Below are 21958 nucleotides of genomic sequence, written 5' to 3'. Positions count from 1 at the left end.
TTTATTCAAAGCAGCTGGTTATTTATGAGGTCAAGCCATACCTACTGTCTTCTAAAAGGGTCTACGGTTGGAGAAGAGACTGCCTAGTGTCAACCAAATAAGATGATCATGGCAAGAGAAAACCTCATTAGAACTCAGCAGTGTGGCTTTTTATAGAATGTTCTAAATTGCCTGTAACAGTATAAGGGTTTCAAAGTTCTGGGGTGAAAACACTGTCTCCAGCATGAGCTGTCTTCAACTACTTGAGAAGCAATGCACCTCACCTTGAGTTGACTCAAGTACCTACAGCTGCTGATAACACATTAAATGAGCCCTTGCCTTGAAGAGAGCAAAAGCCTAGAGATAGTTCACTACCAATAAGCTACAGTAGGTGAACATATGAGGATTACTTATGCAGGGTGAATACACTAAAATTAAAATTATTCTAAATGGAGTCTGACATACATATGCAAAATGAAAGGGGAAAGGGAGAGCAGAATCATTAACATTACTTATAACCTGTAAAAACCAACAGCTAAATTCCATGATGACGAAATAGACTAATGGACCTCAGATCTCCTCCACCTTTGCTGATATTTGCTGGAGTGGCCTGGGCAAGACATCATCTCTAAATCATTATTTTCATGTTGGTTATGTTCTATAGGTCAAATATCTAATTATACCTAGGATAAATGATAAGTTTCTCAAATACTGTTTATATTTTTCAAATACATGAATTGAAATATGTGTCTAATGTATAATGCATGCATGCAACTTTAACATTTTATGCCATTTTAGTACTTCTGAGATTTATTCTCATATGCACTCCAAGTCATTTTTCCTTACTCAAATTTTCTTTTCCATAGAGCAAATTGGTCAGGAGATGTTGGAAAACCTTAGTCATGACAGAGAAAAGATACAGCGAGCACGTGAAAGAGTAAGTACAAGTGATACAGTTTTTTCACATATTCAGTAAATGAAGACATAAATGAAAGGCATTGGGACATAAACAATAGCAATTAGGTAGATGTGTGTATCTAAGGTGAAACAGGGTATAAGGTCTGTGAAAAGGAAAAGAAAGAGGGTGAGATGGAGCAAGTAGCAGCTGACTCTATGTCCCCATTCCAGAATGCTCCCAGGTGGGTATTTTGTTTACTTCTTATAGAGGAGAAGGTCACTGAGGGAGATTTTGGAGTATGTTCATCTTTTAGAGTGAAAACTATAAAATTATTGGTGGTCATCTTTCCTTACTTCATTTTATTTTTGTTTATATGTTTTTAGGACTTTGCACATTCATAAGTTGGAGATGAATTACCAAATGTATATGAAACTTTTTCAGCCTGTGCTTTGCTTTTATATCCAGTTCTAGTATCCAGCTTAAAGCTCCCAAGATTACCTCTCACGTGTCGTTCTCCAAATCTAAGAATTTTCCAAGTTTGTGTAGCTGTCAGAATGTATTTATTTTTGTGTATTTGAACATTTTTATTGTTTGGATTTTCTATCATGAAATAAACTGTCACTTGCCATGCACTTTAGAAATAATCTAATTGCATGAACTTTTGTTTTGTTTTAACATTGCTGTTCTTCTTGTAGCTTCGGGAAACAGATGCTAATTTGGGAAAAAGCTCCAGGATTCTGACGGGGATGTTGCGAAGGTAAGAGCAAGGTAGGGACCTATCTTTCTCTCTGTCTCTTTTGTAAAATACTATGTTTTCTTTCAGTTGCAATGGGGCATATTACGTGCTTTTGAGCTTCTGCTCTTAGTACCCTGTGTCAGGACCCGTTTGAAATAACAGAGCACTGATATTAACTCTTGTTTGGACAGGGACACATACCAACACAGATTAGAGAGAAGGCTTGAGCTAGGGGGGTAACCTCAAGCTATGGAAAAAATTAGGGTTAGACATGAAGTATTTTTTCATAGCCTGAGGAAGGCCCCATGGCAGGAGCAGGCTGATTTTATTTTCTATTTCGATGGCCTCCTTCTTATGGAGGGAATGCAGACCTAACCATTTTCAGGAGCACATTTGCTGTTAGCTTTGCTCTCTGTTGCCTTGTTTTCATTTCTTTAAGTGACACTGTTTGGGGAAACATTTCTGTTTCATGTATACACTTGAAGATGATTTATAAAACATCAAGATTATCTGAATAATATGTGCTAAGAAACAAATGTTCATGTTTTATATGTGTAACTCAACCTTGATTGATGGAAAATATGCTAAACAGTATGAGAAAATAGATGAATGAATGTAGGTAATGTTCTTATAAGTACATTCAGCACGAAATTATTTCACATTCAGAATCTACCACATAAAAATATCATCTAGCACGACTGTCAGTTTGGAACTGTGGATAGAAAAGTGAACGAGAAACATCGAGAATGCTCTCTGGAGTGGCTTAATTAGAATTTTTAAGAAGGAAGTCATTATAATTGATACTATAGAGACAACCATCTAAAAATAACTAAAGTCTTCTCTGATCACATATCCATATACAATAGTTTGCTAAAAGTATGTTTGCCGTGTTACAGACTTATTGCATAAGAACCAATCAAATGTCTAGTGATTTGGTCTTCAAGGCTGATAAGATTTTTCTAAGCAGCCTGACCAGTAAAAAGCCTAAAGTTCCTGGGACATTTTCAGCCAAGGCTGGCATAGTATGACATTCCCCCTCGTTTCCTTGGACCCCGACTCCCAACTCAGAATCATAAGCCATCAAATTCTGTGATTAACAGTACTATGTAAATGGCCTAAGAAAAACTCAGAATTCAGAGAGAAGGGTAGTGGCGATTGAAAGGAATGCTTCAGTGCCTATAGACAACAAAAAAGAAAGGAAGGGGAGGGAAAAACCTCTGTTGCTTCCCTGGGAGGGCTCCTGCGTCGTGAGCTGTAACGAATATTCTGCATATGTCTCCATTTTGTCAAATCTCATTAAAGAGTCCTCCTGCTTTATGTCAATTGAGCTGTCCAGAAATCATTCATCATTTTTAGTGTAAAAAAAATGATGTGGTTATTTAAATAATATCATATTAATGTTAAAGTTCAGCTGTCATTTAATGGTATGGCTTAATCAGATGTAGCATTTAGGAAAAACAGTTTATGCGGGCTCTACATGGCTTTCAGGTTGGCAGATTCAAATAAGGATTTATGGGTTTCAAAACCGATGTATTTCTGTCCATGTTTCTGCTTGATGTACCTCACCCTTTAGTGCAGGATACTGCAGACAGTTATTTCAACAAATAAAGCATCTCCTCATATTGTGTTTGAATAAATTTGCAAGTCATTTAGAGAGGGTGAAGCACAAACAACTTCTGCAACCTTTGACTGGGCTTTCTGTGGGGAAATCATAATAACGTGGTTGTTTCAGAAGCCTATGGAAGAAAATTACTCTGGTGAAATCTACATGGGGTCCTCTTTGTAGGCAAACTCAGTCAATCACTGACTTATCTTCTTTCGGGATGTGTCTAGAGTATGAACAGAAATAAAAATTCCCAGATGGACATCACCTTGCTACATCTGAACCAAGGGTACGCTTAAGTCCACCTATTCGTATGCATGACAGTGTTTTTCACTAGTCACAGCTGGAATCTTGGTATCAGCCAGGATATTCAGATATTTTCAACCAATGCCAAAACGTGGCAGGTTCTCTGGGGACCAAATGCAGTGGTTTTGTTTTAGTTTCTAATTACTGCTGCATATGATATACAATGTATTTTGGACTTGGGAAAAGGCACAAACATTTTGCCAGCCTCTCTGCTTTGTTATTTTGGTTATCTCATGGAAAAGCTCTAGAGAAGTAGAGGCAGGGTTTATGTACCAAAGCCTTTTATTGAATGCTCTGATTTTGCTTTCCCTGTTACATCCCTCCCATTCATATGGCTTTCGCTTCCAGCCCTGGTGAGCTTGTATTTCAGAAAGAAAAGCCACATTCTCTTACTCTTCTTCTTACCAAAACTGCATAGCTATGTCGTATGTCAACAAGCGCTTCTGATTTAGGAAATGTTATGTTATTGAATCGTGTACTCATCTATCACCTTCACAAATATATAAAAGAAATGAATGTCCTCTTTGTGCAGTGCGAGCATTTACCTGCATATAACATAAACTTAATTATTTTCATATGATAAATTCTGTGTGACTGAAAATAGTTAAATATTCTGTAGTATACCAAACCAAGGAGTTGCTTTATTTAAAAGAAAGATTGCAGGTTATTTTTAAAATTTGTTAAACCTTGATTGTTCTTAAATTTGTAAAGTGAACAGAAATGGCTTGGCATGGCTCCTCATCTGAGCCATTTTACATATGGTCTGTTGTGAAGACAGGTGAAAACTGTGTTCCATTGGTACCAACATCTGTGCGTATGTCCACTTGATTATCTGTAAAACTGACCAAAAGGAGTTGGAGAAATCAAAATAAGTAAGCAACAAAAATTAAGTTTATAAAATCCAGCAGCCACTAAATAATCATCTACCACTCATAATTTTTAATATTTTATTAACTTCAAGTAAGATAAACATCTATTTCCTTCCTTCTTTCCTTTCTTCTTTTCTTTCTTCTGCTTATTCATTTCCTTAGTAAATATTTAATGTCTGTATGCCAGGGCTGAGGATCCTGAAATGAAACCAATTTTATCCTCACTTTCAAAGTACTTTAGTATAGTAGAGGATGTATGCATAAAAATGTACTATGGAAATTCACAAAATTAACGGATTCTCAAGGCAGCTGTTGAAGATTCCACAACTCCAGTTAGTCCTTGCTGGTCATTAAAAGGGACACTAGAAAAACAAATAACTAATAAAAAATACGAGTTAAATGGCTATAATGCCAACATGTTTGGAAAAAAATAGGGAAATAGAAAATGGTATATGGAATCATTACAAACAAATTTTGAAAAGAGCTAAGGTATGCAAAAAAAATTGACATATAATATGTAATTTAGTGAGATAGCAACTGATTCAACCAAAAAAATTGCTCTTCGTGTAAGCATGCCATATTACCAAAAGAAAGAAAACAAAGGAGAAAATTGGTTCGTTCAAAACTATAATAGTAAAACTCGACATCAGAACACAGCTATGGCTGATTTCCCGGAAAATAATTTTTCTTCTATACTGATATAAGATGGAGAGCTATCTAGGGACAAACTATTCATTTCCTAACTCTGTAGACAGAGTTTAAATAAAGTGGAATTCAGATAATAATGAAAATGGTCATGAAGCAAATGACCATTTATGTTGTAACTGGGTCTAATAAATGGATTTTTTCATTGACTTTCACAAAATTTGATTATTCTAATTGACTGTCTTAAAGTGTCATACTATCACTAGGAGACTTAAATGTTTCTCTTCATATGTATGTATTTATGTGTGTGTTTGTGTGTGTATTTTTTCTATACCCTTGAGCAGAAAGTCTTATTTGTTCAAACTGTTGGAAATCAGTAAAAATGAAAATTAAGATTTTCAAAATTCAGAGTCAGAATAAAAAGAAATCATGATTCTATTTCCTTTTACCTCTGAAGAGTTAATGATTGATCACTAATTGTATATTTGTTTCTAAAAGTATATGAACAATGCCTCAGGAATGTAACAAAGTTATAGTTTAAGAGCTCCACTGACAAAAATTTACAGGATATGTTACTGCTTTACCTTGGCTCCTCCTCTGCATTGTATATGCTGGCAAAGTGCTTATAAAAAAAAAAAATGCCATAAGCCAGGTGTGGTGGCTCACGCCCGTAATCCCAACACTTTGGGAGACTGAGGCAGGCAGATCACTTGATGCCAGGAGTTCGAAATCAGCCTGGCCAACATGGTGAAACCTCATCTCTACTACAAAATAGAAAAAAATTAGCCGAGTGCAGTAGCTAATAATCCCAGCTACTTGGGAGGCTGAGGCATGAGAATCACTTCAGCCTGGGAGGCGAAATGTTGCAGCGAGCCGAGGTCGAGGTCGCACCACTGTACTCCAGCCTGGGTGACAGAGTGAGACTCCATCTCAAAAAAAAGAAAAAAAGAAAAAGAAAAGAAGAAATGGCATAGATGATTATTTAACACCTATTCTGTTTGACAATCTCAAATCAAATAATTTCCTCTCTCCCCCACACCACCTTTATTTGCCCCCATTTACACACACATGCACGCGCGCGCGCACACACACACACTCAGATTGTTTCCTTCGGAAAGTGAATTTTGTTTATCCTTCCAGTATGAGTATGGTTAACTTCCTTATGTGTGGAGCTAAGAGGTCTTTTGTAACTAATCTGTAGTATAAACAAAGCAGACAGTATTAAATGCAGTTGACCTAGCCAGCACCATTCACACAATATTATTTAATACGCATATTTTTGTTAGAGTTACTTTCGAGTTAGCCTGGGGAATCATTGCCACCGATCATTGCTATCATATTTTATATTTTAAACATAGTCTTTGGTAGAATGACAGGTAAAACATCTGGAAAGCTTAAATGCACTGTCAGAATGATTCCTAAGAGTAAATAGACCAGGAATGCCAATGCAAGATCTGTAAGCTATGGAAATGTAATTTTTAAAATAAAAACAGGTTTATTCTTACATACGCCATGGCTAGATGTTGAAGCTTCTTTTAAAAACTCATTCTTTTTTCTCCTTCATTTTGCCCAGGAAACATTCTGTTGTATTCTAATTGTTCTTATTACAATGTCTGAAAATTCAACAGTAGAGAGTTTTCAAGACTTTTGAGAAAAATGTCCTTGAAAATTTGCTATAAATTTTTAGGCACTGAAGAAAGTATCTTCTCTCATAGTACCTTGCATTTATATTTTTACTTCTCTATCTTTTTTCTTTTCTCTGTTTCTCTCATTCCTCTTTCTCAGCACATTTTACTTACTGGTGATAAACTTGGGCCCTGACCTGAAATTAGTGTAGCAAAATCTCAATGTCTAAACTATTCTTAAGCTTTTAATCAAGTGCTTACTCTTTCAGAATAAAGTGATTGAATTTCCTATAGATTCTTTGGACTTAACAGATTTAGGATCTGAGCTAGAATAATGCTACAAAGAGAATTTTTTAAAATCTTGGTTCTTTTTGCATGCATAAGTTTATTTCTGTGCAGTTGACTCGTTGCCTTTGTCCTACGACCTCTTCAAGGCCAGCATTGGTAACGTTTTTACCAAACCGAAGAATAGCTTTGGATTTGCTTATATGTTTCTCTTTAATAACATGCTTGTGCCTTTAAACATAGATTTTTGCTCTAGTGTCAGACACTTGAATGCAACACCTTATCTGTCAATGATAACTCTACCAGCTGCATTCTTTGAGCCTTAAGTGCATATGTGACCCTAAATCATGTATTGTACATCTTAACTGATTTTATCCTTAACAGTTCTGTGAAGGAGGCATTACTATCCCCATTTTACAGGTGAGGCAAACTGTGCTTAGTGAAGTTAAGTAAACTATCCAGATTCACATGTTGTAGAAAGGAACAGAATTAGGATGTGAACTTAGTTTGCTCTTTTGACACACTACACAAGGTTCCCAAAGGCCGGTTTATGAATCAGAACCAGTTTTCACTAGTGGTAAAATGAGAATAGTAAGAACAAACAGTTGAGTTTTTGTTATGCCAACTTTTATTGTCAGACACTATTATAGTTCCATTTCTTCCCTGAAATAATTGGTGGCAGTAAATACTTTCCTTAAACTAGGTTCATTGTTACAGTAAATAGAAAAATAAATACTTGGAAATATTAAACATTGGCAATCATATGTCAGTCCTCCCACTGTCCCATGCCCCCCTCTCATTTCACTGACCAGGAAATTCAAAATCCATACTATACTATGCCTTTTAATCTCTGATAGGTAGGTAGCAGCCACAGTCCTAGATATTTGTTATACATGATCTTCTTTCACTTTCTATGATAACTCTGTAAGATGGATACTATTATTCCCGTTTTAAGAAATAAGGGGACCACCGGTAAATATCATCAGGGTCTACATAAGTCATCTGCCTCCAGGGCCTGGTTTTCCTACTGTACCAACTATTTATCCTTCTATGAAGACTCAGTTTCCTCACAGATGGTCAGACAGCCCTTCTGGGTATGCAGACAGTTGTACCTGAAAGCAATGAACAAACCCTACCGGATCCCACCATTGAGGGTGGGCTGAAGGCGCTCAACTGCACCTACTGTGTGTCACAGGAGTCCCAAGTGAGTGTGTTCTTAAGGAGTCCTTTCGAATTGTTGTATTGCTAAGCATAGACTGTGTGGCATTAACCAGAATCAAGAAATAACAACACCGTGCAGCAGAAGAGTCTATAATCTCCCTTACCTCCGGAATTTGACAAGTGTCATTGTTAGGAAATTTTATTTCTATATCTAACTTTATCATCTGGAGTCTTTGCTGGAGCAAACAGTTCCGGTCTTGTTTAATTATTCACGTGAAATTTCTGTGTATATGTCCAGAGGCATATGTCCCAGTAGATAAGGGGTAGTAGGCTCTGGAGCAGCACTGGCTCTGCCGCTTTTTAGCTAGTAACGTTTGGCAAGAATCTCACCTCTCTGTACCTCAGTTTCCTCATCTGCAAAATAGGGATAACAATAGTCTTTACTATGGAAATCTCTATAAATGTGTAGATACATGTAAAGTGCACACAACAATGCCTGGCACATAATAAAGTGCCAGGAAACATTGAGGTATTTGTTATTATCATTATCGTCATTGGTTTTAAAAGAAATAAGGCCTGAGAGCAAAGACTAAAATCAAAATGTTAATTAATAGTTCTTCTAGGTTGATGAATTTTAAATGTATGTTTTTAAATTTTTCTTTTTCCATTACTAGAGTTTCCTAGGAATTTTTTAAAAACTAAAAATCAATAATAATAAATATCATCATCCTTTCCTTATGTCCCTGTTTCTGTCATGGCGCCACCATTCCCCCTTCCTTCTGGGACCCTCACTCAGCAACACTTCTTGAACTACTCTAGTGCATTCCGAGTACTACCTGGAGCAAAGCAATCCTCCAGTCTCACACGTTTCCCATCTCATTTAGGCTGTTTAGGGAGTGGGATCTCCTAGTTGGTCTCTGTGCTGCTTCTTCCCTTCTTTTGCCTTTTTGAATATTATTGACCAGTTTACGTGGAGGGTGCCAGACGAGTGCTGTTTCTTCTGCCCTTAGGAATCTCCCATGATGATGTCCAACACAGAATGTCTTCCTTAGTCTCATCACTAAGGTTTTCCAGTGAACTTTCTAGCCTTGTTTGCTGCTGCTCCTTTTAGGTAGGCAGTATGTCCCTACTAGTGGTAACTACTTACAACCTCCAAGCTAGCTTCACTCTTCACTAATTCTAGACATTTGCTTTGTCTGTTACTTCTACCTGGAATGTTCTCCTTTTGCCGCCTATATAAGTCACAATCTTCCAGTTGCGTGTGGCAGAAATCTAGATCAAACTGGCCATACATATATCAACTTGTGTAACTAAATAGTCCAAGGGTAGAAGCGACTTGAAACACAGTGTTGGAATCTAAAGGTTCCAACAATATCGTCAGGACTGGGTCTTGCTCTTTCCGTCTCGCATCTCAGATCACTTATGGATAGGTTCTGGCCTTCGTCAAGGATTGCCCTGGTGGAGACAGCTCTTGCCAGCATCTCAGTACAGCCATTGAATATAGCGAGTTTTTCATTCGAATGCTTCCAGTGAAAGTAATAGCGTGGAATCTTACTGATTCAGATTGGTTCTGGTTAGGTAAAAACTCCATTAATCTATGATCTGATGTTCTAGACATGAGACCCTGTGCAAGGGACAGACAGACAGACTGAGAATGGATGAGGCATAGTCCCCTCAGAAGAATCCGAGAGCTTTTTTCCAAAAGGGTAATGGATACTGGGTGGGCAAAAACAGCAGATGTTACCTTTGTAATATTCCAAATGAACTTTTGTCTATACTCTGGGTCTCAGGTGAATTACCTCACTCTCCCTCAAGCCTTCTTCACTCTCCAAGCCAGAAATGATGCATCTTGTTCTGATTTTTCACAGCAGCTTGTACTTCTCACAAGACATGAACATCATCCACTTTGCCTGGCATGTATTGTAATTATTATCCACTGTGTCTTAGTTTTCTTCTAGATTTTTTGTATCCTCCACCTTATCCCCAAAAGGATGCTTTACAGCTCCCCCGCAGTATTGTGCAACCAGCAGAAATTAAGAAGGGAAGAAACACGGATGAAAGAGAAGTAAAACAAAGCCAGGGAACCATGGTGGTAACTCCTGTGCAGATTCCTAGATGGGTTTTGAATTTCCCACCTGAAAGCAGAGCAGGACGCACAGTCAGCTGGAGGATCCACAGTGTTTCATAAAAGCGAAAGCAGCCTTAGTCAAGGCCCAGCATAGCCTTCTTGCCACATAGATGGGCCCTTGATAACCAGTTGATAACGCAGTTACTGGAGAGTGGTGATAGTGCACGCAGCACATTGCTGTCCCCAAAAGAATGAGGAGTTGCTATAGGACCAGTTGTCTTCAGGATCCCGAGGTCAACCCTCGCTTCTCTATTGTGAGATACTGCTGGTCAGGAGCCTCCTCACATTTGGCTCACGGCCATGTTACCCTGATGTAGGCCTCATCAATGAATAATCTTTGGAAGAATGCCTAAAAATAGTTTCAGAGTGGTTATCTGGGTTCATATGGGTATAATTTAGTGGAAACCCTGCGGGTTTTTATCTGTTGCACTTTGGCTACATGTAAACATGTCCATTCAAAGATAAAATATGTAACTTCCCAATAAAAGAATATTTTTCTCCATTATTTAATCACAATGGAAACACATCTTATCTTTTTTCTTGATTGTGAGCCACAATTTGACCTAATTTTTAAATTACTTTCCTTTTATGATTTTCCTTTTTTCCCCTGGATGCATGCCATTCTTGAATGCCACATAGAATATGAAGGGTGCACTTTACCTTTTCCGTCAATGCCTTCTTTGAACGCAGCCTTGAGCTGTTAACTTGAAGCAAGGAGCCCTATGCCTTCCTTATAAACAAGTAATGGAGCCCTTAGCTCCCCTTGTAAATGGCTATTTATTAACATATACCATCACCAAACAACATTTTATAATTCCAGGCCCCCACACCATTACACCACTGTCTGCTGCATTGTAAATTAAGGGAGGGCTTTGGCCATCTGTTTCATTAAATGCCAGAGGCAGCGAACAATATTTGAACTTTATAAATCGAGAGTTAGGGCTTCTCCCTCCACAAATCTCCCCCTTCTTCGGCTGCCACCACCACTACCACCACCATATTTTTTTGTTTGAACGCTCACATTGTAAATTAGCGTATTCACACATCAATTTTAAAAGGCTGGCTGTGTTATAAGATGGGACAAAGCAAGCTCAGTAACAGCTCATGCACAGTGCAGGTGGTCGAGCTAGCTGCTACCCAGATCAAAAGTCAAACAACTGTGAATCTGCTTTTGAAAGTGCAGTTAGGGAGACAAGGCAAGGCTTATCTGCACAAACAAGGATGAGTTATAGATATACATCACAAACGCAGGAGGACAAAAGGGGGTTTCATCATCTTGTAGGGCAAGAAAACCTTGTAATGCTGACAATTCTGAGGGCATCTCTGGAATATGTGGCTTGTTTTCATTTTTGTTTTCTTTTTCTATAATATAAAATTAGTTTTTTATTATGCGGTAATTGATAATTATTATTTACGCTTTGGTGCTGTTCCTAAAGTAGCTAAGAATTTTTTTTAAGACACCGTTAGGGCAGGAAATGGCTCCTTTTCATGATTGCATTTTATTTTTCAGCAGCATTTAAGGACAGACTCCTATTTATACCACACAAGCAGTTTTGTCTGTTGTAAACAAAGTAAGTGGCTGGGGATTGTGCTTTCCCAGAAATGTTTTCCAGGGAAGCCATAATAAGAAACAACTGTGTATATCTTGAGAATTTGTCATCTAGGTATTAAGAAAGAATTCTTTTCTTTTATGGGGAAAAAAAAGTACTGTGAAGAAATATATTCAATACTCAAAAGGGTAGTTAAAATATTTCTTAAATTGTGATGTTTGACCACCTTGCTAGTATTGAGGTTTTCATTTTTTATTTAAAATTATCTCTAATATTTTTGACAACGTGGAAGCTGACGTGATAGGAGGCGTCACGACTTTTTTTTAACCTCAGTGTTCTTTTTAAAAGGCTAATGACTTCTTTTGCAAAGTTATGTGAAGAACTTTGGAACCAAGGTGTGAATATCAATGGGGAAAATGCCAGAATGGTAAATTTGACCACACTTTTAAAAAGAGGATTAAAGCAGTTTGGAATTATGAAAAAAACAGCACCTTAGTTTCCTGTACAGTTATAGTTTACCTAGGAAAAAGCTATTCCACTGTCCACCTCCCTTCCTATGGCTTAATGATTTTGTGATGAGGGGGAAAAAAAAACACCTGTCAACCATTTAATTCCTAAATCAGTTAAAAATGTCTGAATCAGGTCCCCCGGTGCTTTCCTGAAACCACACTCCCTATCTCAAGCCATAGGGCGTGGTTCCTATCCTGGAGTGGGCGTCATGGAGTCTTGAATCTCTGAAGTTTTCTAAAAATGTGTGTGTGTATGTGTGTATATGCATCTTTCTGGGGCTTTTCCATTAAATTTCCGTAAAATTTTCAAAAGGGTCTACAACCAACTCCAAAAAAAAAAAGTTGAGAAAATGAGATATTGTTAAAGAACTATGTCCAATTTCCTAGCTAAATACCATTTAATTACTTTGATACTCTGGCTTACTTAAAATGCATTGACCTACAAGAAACACTTATTTTGAATTTGTCTACAAAATTCAACAAGACACTGAAAACTCAAAGATGCCATCCTTGGGAAATCAGATAATTTGTCAAAAGTACGTCCTTAAAGACAATCAGAACAATTAAATTTATATGGGGCCTTATGGTTTATAAGACACAGTCATACATATTATTTTATTTAAGTTATTCTTCATAAGAACTCTGAATTCATATTATCATTATTATCCTGTGGTATAGATAGTTGAGACCTACAGAAGTTGAGTCTTGCCCAAGTTCACGCCACAAAGATAGAACAGAACTTGGACCAGTACCCTGGTTTTAGCCACAGAAATCATGTTCTTAGCAGCATTCTGGCAGTAACACCATCAGCCTCTTTTTCAGCACCAAATGTTTAATGTCTGCTGGGTAAAAGGGCATATGGAGATTCCCTTAAGAATCCAATGTTAGTCATTGGAGATTCAACAAATTCAAAACACTACTCCTAGGTAGCTTAATAGCTAATTGGGAGCTTTTGTTGAGACATTTTAAGAAACAACAATACATAGTAACTTGTGCTACATAGTAAGTGAGAGATCATTGCTCTAGGGGATGACAGGAAGAAGAAATTCCTGGGGGCTGGATGTACAGATAAGTCTTCACAGAGGAGATGATAGGTGAGAACCAGACCTGACAGTCACTGCCCCATTCTTAACCCACATATGGCATTATGCCTCTTTCCTTCTCATGGCAGCTTCAAGGTAATAGCTCCTAGCGACAGAATTTGAATCCTTGCAGGGAAACAGTGGTGATGGTGTTGGGGTGTTAGGAAGATGTTTGGCCACAGCTGTATTGAGGATACATAGGAAATTAACAAAACAACTTGTAACCTCATCTGCTCATAAAGTTAATATAATGTGAAAGCTTCAATCTTACCTTAAACTGTCGAATTTTTCTCTTTTTTTCTTTTCTTTTCTTTTTTTTTTTTAAAGGGACAGGGTCTCACAGTCACTGAGCCTAGGGTACAGTGGCCCAACAATGGCTCACTGCAACCTCAACTTTCTGGGCTCAAGTGATCCTTCCACCTCCACCTCAGCCTTCCAAGTAGCTGCGACTACAGGTCCACCTCACACACCCAGCTAATTTGTAATTTTTTTGTAGAGACAGGATCTCCTTATGTTGCCCAGACTGGTCTCAAACTCCTGGTCTCAAGCAATCCTCTTGCCTCAGCCCCCCAAAGTGCTGAGATTGCAAGCATGAACCACTGTGCCCAGCCAGGAGCCTTTAGCTTTTAGAACAGGAGTGAGCAAATCATAGACAGCAGACCAAATCCAGCCTGCCACCTGTTTTTGTATGGCCTGCAGGCCAATAATGGTTTACATGTTTAAATGATTGGGAAAAATCAAAAGAAGAATATTTTTGACATGTGAAAAATTACACAAATTCAAATTTTTAAATTATGATGAACTCTAAAATTTTCTTAAGGCTTGAAATCACCTAATAAGATCTAATTGTAAACAATTATGAAAAATCTTTTCACTGGTTGTGCCCCAGTTTTAGAAAAATATTGCAAATTTTCACACACTTGACTAAAATTACATATTTACAAAACTTTACATATTTATAAAATTACATATTTATTAAAAAGTTCATTTTAAAGACAGGTCTTTGAAATAATACTGCATGTTGACTATACATATTCTACATATGATTCATGAATAGATGCAAAGAATGTTGGCAAAGTACATAAATTATTTTGTTGTGGCATATTATTAATTTGATAAGCATATCACTTAAAAATACTGAGTTTTTTCATGTGTCCCAGTTAAATCTTTATCATCGAATGCGCTTATAGAAATTTAGTTATTAGAAAACTTGCCCAGCCAATAAAGAAAAGCATTCATTTTCTATTCTGTATACATGATCTGAAGCCATAGCTTTTTAGGTCTTTTAATCTGTTTGTTCAAGGCCAAGCTATTTATATGGATAATTTTTAAAGCATCTGTATAAAGAAAAAAAGAACATTTTATTTATTCACTGGGGTTTTTATATGCCTTGAAATTGCATAGATAAAGTATTTTCGAGCTCATGGATCTGGAAGAGATAAAAGGTCTCTTATTTTATAAGGCTTTATGTAAGCTTTTCAAATGTAGTTTTCTCATGGATAGAATTTTTTAAATAAAACATTATTTCACTATTACAGCTAGAGTTTGATGTGGGCACCTCTTTTTCTTCCCTGAATTACATGTTAAATTATGTGTTTAAGGTTGTTTTTGTTGTATTTTACCTTCTGAATTTTAACAGTTTTCTTGTTGGAGAAATTAATTTACCAATCTTAAATTTTAGCAGTAGGCAACTATTTAATAAAACCAGAATACTCAGTGTTAAATATGAGTAGAAAACTCAAACGTCAGATTTAAGAAAGATTTGAGAAAACTCAAACGTCAGAGAATGAAACATACCACTTGGTTTTGCAACACCCTGATATGAAAATGAAAAATTATTTACCTCCCCCTCCTTAAGAACTTTTGCTAAACCTGGTAGACTGAGAGAGAAGGGGCATTTTTAAACTCTGGGGCGACTGGATCCAGACTAGATTCTGGATGAACATTAGCTGCTGTTAGCTCTGCCATGTCGGGGCCAAGAAACAGCTTTCCCTGGCTGGAGCATTCCCAGGCTATCATGGCCATCAGACAGGTGGGGAATAAATATTGTAGAATGGTGGGACATTTGGAGAGCTCGCTCCTGATCCCGGGGACTCAATTTGGACGGGCTTCAGTTGGAGCAAACAGGTGTTCCTGGGAGGAACTGTCCTCAGATGGCTGGAGGGGGTGCCATTCTTTCACACACATAAAAAGTTCCTCTTCCTTCTGCCCGCAGGAAAATTAGAATTAACTACAGCTTTTTCTTTTGAAATGGAAAAAGAGAAATGAAAATATGGCACCAGGTTTTGGCTCTGGCTGGATTTCCACAGAGCATGCAATCTATGATAAGTGATGAGAATTCTTGAAGCAAAGCACGCTTGTAGTTTCAACATTGGAGACGCTATAAAAAGTAGATGAATACAAAGAATCTTTTTACCAAAAGATGTACCTATAAAATCAAATAGTCTTTCCTTCTGTTATTCATTTGTTCATTCACCAAATATTTCTGGAGCAGTTGCGATTCCCCAAACACTGGGCTAAGTGCTAGGGATGAGAGTGTAACATATAACAAGGTCCTGCCCTCAAAGTGCTTGGCCTGAGTTAGTAATTGGTCAGAACATGAAAGTGAACCTGAGTGGTCTTTGGGAGACTATAGGCAGAAAGTGGTTGCTGACCTCAGAAGGATTTGTTTTTCTGCAATATTACCATATCAAAGATATAAGTAACTTGTTTTATTTGGAAATATTCTTTTTAAATCATATTTTTCCTATAAAACAGAAAATAGTAATATTAAAGGAATTTTTAAATTAAAAAATTGTTTTTAATCCCTCTACCTTGAAGCAAGCTATTCCTTTGACCCAAGTATTCCCTTCCAGTCTTTCAGTCATGTTTCAAGTTCAATATTATATTGCTTTACTCACTTAGTATTATAATCTTAAAGTTTCCACATAATCTTTGTGATTTGTATTTTTGCCAAATTTTAAAAATTTATTATAATAACAAAGGATTTTTTAAAACCTCTTATTTGGGGCCAGGCACTGTGGCTCATACCTTAATCCCAGCACTTTGGGAGGCCGAGGTGGGCAGATCACCTGAGGTCAGGAGTTTGACACCAGCCTGGCCAACATGGCGAAACCCTGTCTCCACTAAAAGTACAAAAATTAGCCGGGCGTGTTGATGGGTGCCTGTAATCCCAGCTACTCGGGAGGCTGAGGCGGGAGAACCACTTGAACCCGGGAGGTAGAGGTTGCAGTGAGCTGAAATCGCGCCACTGCACGCCAGCCTGACAACAAGAGCAAGACTCCGTGTCAAAAAAAAAAAGAAAACAAAAAAAAACCCTCTTATTTTGTAAGGGTAAAAAATATTATCAAGAAACAGGGAGAAAATTATTCATAATTATGCTGGCTAAAGGTCACAACTGTTAATTGGAATATTTTATTCCAGTTTTTTCTGTGTATTTTATGTACAATATATAAAACTTTATATCCTATTATTTGCATTAAGAGTAAACAGAAAGTGTTTTCCCGTGCCATTAAAAACTCTTTGTAATCATTATTTATATGGTTGTATGGTATTCCCTCATAGAAATATTTCCTTTCTGTTAAACATACAGGTTTTTTCTAGCTTATAGCTATACAGTGAAGGTATGTATCTTCATTCATAAACTATATTATTTGCTTAGTGTGTCATCCTTGAAGATAATAAATGCTCATCTCTTTTTTTTTTTTTTTTTTTTTGAGACAGAGTCTCATTCTGTCACCCAGGCTGGAGTACAGTGGCATGATCTTGGCTCACTCCAACCTCCGCCTCCCGAAAGAGATTCTCCTGCCTCAGCCACCTAAGTAGCTGGGATTACAGGCACGTGCCATCACGCCCAGCTAACTTTTTTGTATTTTTAGTAGAGATGGGGTTTCACCATTTGGTCAGGCAGGTCTCGAACTCCTGACCTCATGATCTGCCCATTTCTGCCTCCCAAAGTGCTGGGATTACAGGTGTGAGCCACCACACCCGGCCTGCTCATCTCTTTTATGACTTCCTCATTCTTGAGTTCTTAGCTCTCTGATCTTGAAGTCAGCTGGGATATATCTTCAAATAACTTTTCAAGAAAGGTATATGATTTGGATCTGTTCTTTTTTCTATACGGGAACTGCCACCAACTGCATATATGTGACATACACGTATGTATGTATCTGTGTACATTGGGCTGGACATAATATTTTTAGATCCTACCCTTCTTAGGAATCTATAGATGTGGAACCATTGTCTTCTGGCATTTCGTGTTTCAGAGTAGCAGAAAAATAGACCAATTTATGGTACTCTGGAGTGACATGTCGTAGGTTTTCTTTGTTTAGTTTTGGTTTTTTAAATCTTTGGAATTGAACAGAGTCTAGATATTTCTATATATGAGGTCTTTCACTCATTTTGCATGGATCACAGGACTTTAAATCTGCAAATTCAAGTCTTCTCTCTACCCACCAGGAGAGGTTTTTTTAACATCATGTCTTGGACTGTTGCTTCCATTTCAAATTTTCTGGTGTCAGGATCATCCATGATTCTCACACTAGACCTCTGTATCTCTTATGTTTGTCATGTTATAAAAATACTTTTTTCTCTTCTTTTTCTTCTCATTTATCTCCAACACCATTAACTCCCCACTCTAGCATTGTTTCTAGTCTGTGCTGCTGGTTATGTGAGTATTAATGCTGCTATGGCATTACTGGTTTCCCTGAAATCTTTTCTTTATCCTATTGCCTCATCTCTTATCTCCTTGAAGTCTCGCTGGTTCTTACCTTACCGTTTTCTGCCCTGGCTTTACCTTCTTACTGTTTTTATTAAGGACGCCAAACTATTTTCAAAAGCATTTTTTGGTTTCTTTAGTTCATAAGTTTCAGAATCGCATTCTTTCTCAGAATCTTTAGGATGTTGTTTTTTTTCCCCCTTGTTCTGTAGTATCAATTTTTTCCATCATCCTCATGTTATTTTGAGTTTTTTGTTTAGTTACTTTTCAAGACAACTTCTTGAATCTGCAAATGGAGAGCTCCTTGATACGCTCGCCTCTGTCCCAGTTCCCTTTGTCTGTGGACTGTCTTTATTGGAAAGAAATGGGACTTCTTCCTTCTCCCACTCCTTGACTCTGTTGGGAAAAATGTCCACCCCTTACGTGTACAACTGTCATCTCCTTCGCAAGCTTACCCTCCCACCACCACAAAAAAACACACTGTTTATGAAGACCACAGTTCCCAGAATTCAGTGCATGATGCCAGACCTTCTCTATAGCTACCTAATACTGATATATTATTTTCCTGGGAACTCTGGTTTCCTTACTGCATATAGAACAGAAACAAGATGGGAAATGTGGAGAAAAAGAAAAGAAGACAGCAGTCCAAATACCTCCTGAGTTACAGCGCTTGTAAGAGAGATTGCATCTGGATTTCTGGTTATTACAAACCATGCACTTTCTATCTAGTAGAAGACTATGTGGCAGGTGAACCACTTCTTTCATTTTTCAACACAGTTCATTTTTTGTAGCAGTAGAAAATCCTAGGCTCTGGCAGTTTGTGATGTAAGTTTTGGTGGTGTAAATTTTCATCATCTTCTATTTTCTTCATTCAAATGTAATGGACACTTTGATAAAGGCAGCGTTAGGATCCATGGACGAGGCACCATTGTAAACTGGAACCTGAGTGATTTTTAAAATTGCCCTAGATAAGGGAGCCATACAAACTGTTTCTATAGCTCTACCCTTGGGCCTGTCGGCCTGGGTGGTCCTGTTTTAACTGTTGGTATTTAATTATTGATGATTTACTGACACAAGTCATGGAAGCCTTAGGGAAAATGAATTCTGACGTGCTAGTTTCTTTAGATGAATCTTCTTTGAGGTTTAAGTGTCCTTCTAAGTAATATAGTGAGGCAGGATTTAGGGGGCCATTTCAAATACTGCCTCGCAAAGTCAGCCACAGCGTAAGTGCCTACTATATGCTCTGGACAGAATGAACCTTATTAAAGGGCCAAGTTCTTTCATAGTTTTCATGTAACCCATTGATGTGTTTCTTTTCACACATTATTTCCTCTTGAACATCACTGGTTTCATGGTGTTTTTCTAAGGCTTCTGAAAGGTACTACAAACTATGTATGTAGACAGGATTGAACTCCACCAAAAGGTGGAATTTTTCTTTAGGGGCACTGTGCCATCAAAACTAAGCTGGTGCCCAAATGCCTCCCTTTAGAGCTTGCTGCCTTGATCATGCAGCTGTGCTGTCTCCTCAGATGCTCTGTGGGCACTGCTGTAACTTGTTCCCTCAGCTCTGCTGAGTGTGGCATAATCAGATTTCTTGCTGAGAATCGGTGAATGGAGGGGTAGAGGGGAGCCAGGGCTAGATCCTGGAGGACTTTAGGAAGCTGCAGATCACATCAGAGAGCCTGGATAGGCAAGGATCAAATCAAACTTCACCACATCAACAAAACAGGCCTAGGTATACTACAACTTTTTTTTTTTTTTTTTTGAAGACGGCGTTTCGCTCTGTCGCCTAGGCTGGAGTGCAGTGGCATGATCTCGGCTCACTGCAAGCTCTGCCTCCTGTGTTCACACCATTCTCCTGCCTTAGCCTCCCAAGTAGCTGGGACTACAGGCTCCTGCCACCACGCCCAGCTAATTTTTTGTATTTTTAGTAGAGATGGGTTTTCACCATGTTAGCCAGGATGGTCTCGATCTCCTGACCTCATGATCCACCCGCCTTGGCCTCCCAAAGTGCAGGGATTACAGGTGTGAGCCACTGTGCCCAGCAACTTTTTTTTTTTTTAAGCAACAATTTTGCTTTAATAGGACTTGAAAATTTTCACCCAGTTTTGCTTTAGGGAAAAATGTATCAACAATATGTCTTGTCAAGATATTATTTTGTAACATTTTCAGGATGAAACCCATCTCTGGGCACTGGGGTTCTTTCTTGGTGCACACCTGCCTCGTTGATCAAGTTCTCTGGCTTTTATTATTTCTGCTTGCAAAAAGAGATGCATAACAGCCAGCCTCAGAAGAAGGAAGGGCTGATTTCATCAGCATGACTAAAGCTGACAGAGTACTTGAGAGGATCTGGCAGGGTACTGCAGGACATCTTGGCCTTGCAGATCTGTGAGGAGAAGGAAATGGGCACAGCCCTACAGACATGAACCGATGGACATGATATGGAACCATCCTGGCCAGTGACCAAGTCTTTTTTTTTTTTTTTAAGACTGGGTCCTGCTCTGTCACCCAGACTGGAGTGCAGTGGTGCGATCTCAGCTCACTGCAACCTCTGCCTCCCAGGTTTAAGCGATTCTCCTGCCTCAGCCTCCCGAGTAGCTGGGATTACAGGCATGTGCCACCGTGCCCGGCTAATTTTTGTATTTTTAGTAGAGATAGGGTTTCACCTTGTTGGCCAAGCTGGTCTCGAACTCCTGACCTCAGGTAATCTGCCCACCTCAGCCTCCCAAAGTGCTAGGATTATATGTGTGAGCCCCCATGACTAGCCAAGTCTTCTTCTTCTCATTTTTATTACAGAAATAGTAACATCAAAGCAAAAGAAAACTTTTTTTTAAAGAAAAGGAAAAAAAAATCACTCCTAACACCATAACCTACCCCATCTACAATAATCTCTCCCCTCCTTTTTTTTAGTTTTTACTTTTTATTCATCTGTTGACATTTTTCTTCAATATGGCTCTAATTGTAGTGTAACCAATTTTAAGTTCTGCCTTTTTGTTGTTAACTTAACATTGCAGCTTGTACTGCTAATATCAATTTTTTTCTTTTTCCTTTTTTTTTTTTTTGAGACGGAGTTTTGATCTTGTTGCCCAGGCTGGAGTGCAGTGGCGCGATCTCGGCTCACTGCAACCTCCACCTCCTGGGTTCAAGCCGTTCTCCTGCCTCAGCCTCCCCAGTATCTGGGATTACAGGCGCGTGCCACCACACCCAGCTAATTTTTTTTTTTTGTATTTTTAGTAGAGATGGGGTTTCATCATGTTGGCTAGGCTGGTCTCAAACTCCTGAGCTCAGGTGATCCACCCGCCTCAGCCTCCCAAAGTACAGGGATTACAGGCATCAGCCACCATGCCCGGCCTACTAATGTCAATTTTTCATAGTTATTATAGCTATTGTAGTTAGTGGGTGTTTTAAAAATCAAGTTATTATGACATATATGGAGGCTCAGGAAAGCCCAGCAGTGTGTGGTTGACATTAATTGGTTTTCACAAAATAAAAGGGCTGCCTCTAGCATGTCCTTAGAGCTCCTCAGCCTGGTATTTAAGAGCACTCTCAGGTTTGACAACTGGGTACTGAGAGTTATTTGTACCTTTTTTACAGTGTCCATCCAAACCACTTGCATATATTAATTTTAATGTGTTTGATGATAATATTGATGACAAAAATGTATGTATAAGCAGAGCAGGCAAGTCACTCTGGTAGGGAAAAGTGCAGTGAATTCCAGAAATAGCCCCACTTTTCCCAAGGTATTCGCTAACTGACTGGAAGGTTATACTGAACTTGGGTTAAGGCTCCATGCATTGTCTTCATCAGATGTCAGTGCTTGGAAATGTCATCAGTAACAGTCACGTGCACCTACCTGGTCATGTGT

The 21958-nt window shown here is 38.3% G+C and overlaps 1 protein-coding gene across 7 annotated transcripts in view; it reads left to right on the top strand.

Annotated features, from left to right (window-relative positions):
- The window catches only part of VTI1A (vesicle transport through interaction with t-SNAREs 1A), a 464597-nt gene that overhangs the window by 224879 nt on the left and 217760 nt on the right, over positions 1-21958 (top strand). For 4 of the 7 annotated variants that reach the window (XM_032177811.2, XM_032177827.2, XM_032177835.2 and 1 more), the window contains 2 exons: positions 846-916; positions 1573-1634. In XM_032177811.2, coding sequence (XP_032033702.1) covers positions 846-916; positions 1573-1634 — 133 coding nt within the window. Of the gene's footprint in view, positions 1-845; positions 917-1572; positions 1646-10054; positions 11069-21958 lie in introns of those variants that run through there. The other 3 variants (XM_032177843.2, XM_058436018.1, XM_058436016.1) reach the window with 2 other exon arrangements.

The sequence above is a fragment of the Hylobates moloch genome, unplaced genomic scaffold (genome assembly GCF_009828535.3).
Source record: "Hylobates moloch isolate HMO894 unplaced genomic scaffold, HMol_V3 SCAFFOLD_3, whole genome shotgun sequence".
Classification (NCBI taxonomy): domain Eukaryota; kingdom Metazoa; phylum Chordata; class Mammalia; order Primates; family Hylobatidae; genus Hylobates; species Hylobates moloch.
This window is presented reverse-complemented; position numbering and strand designations above follow the sequence as displayed.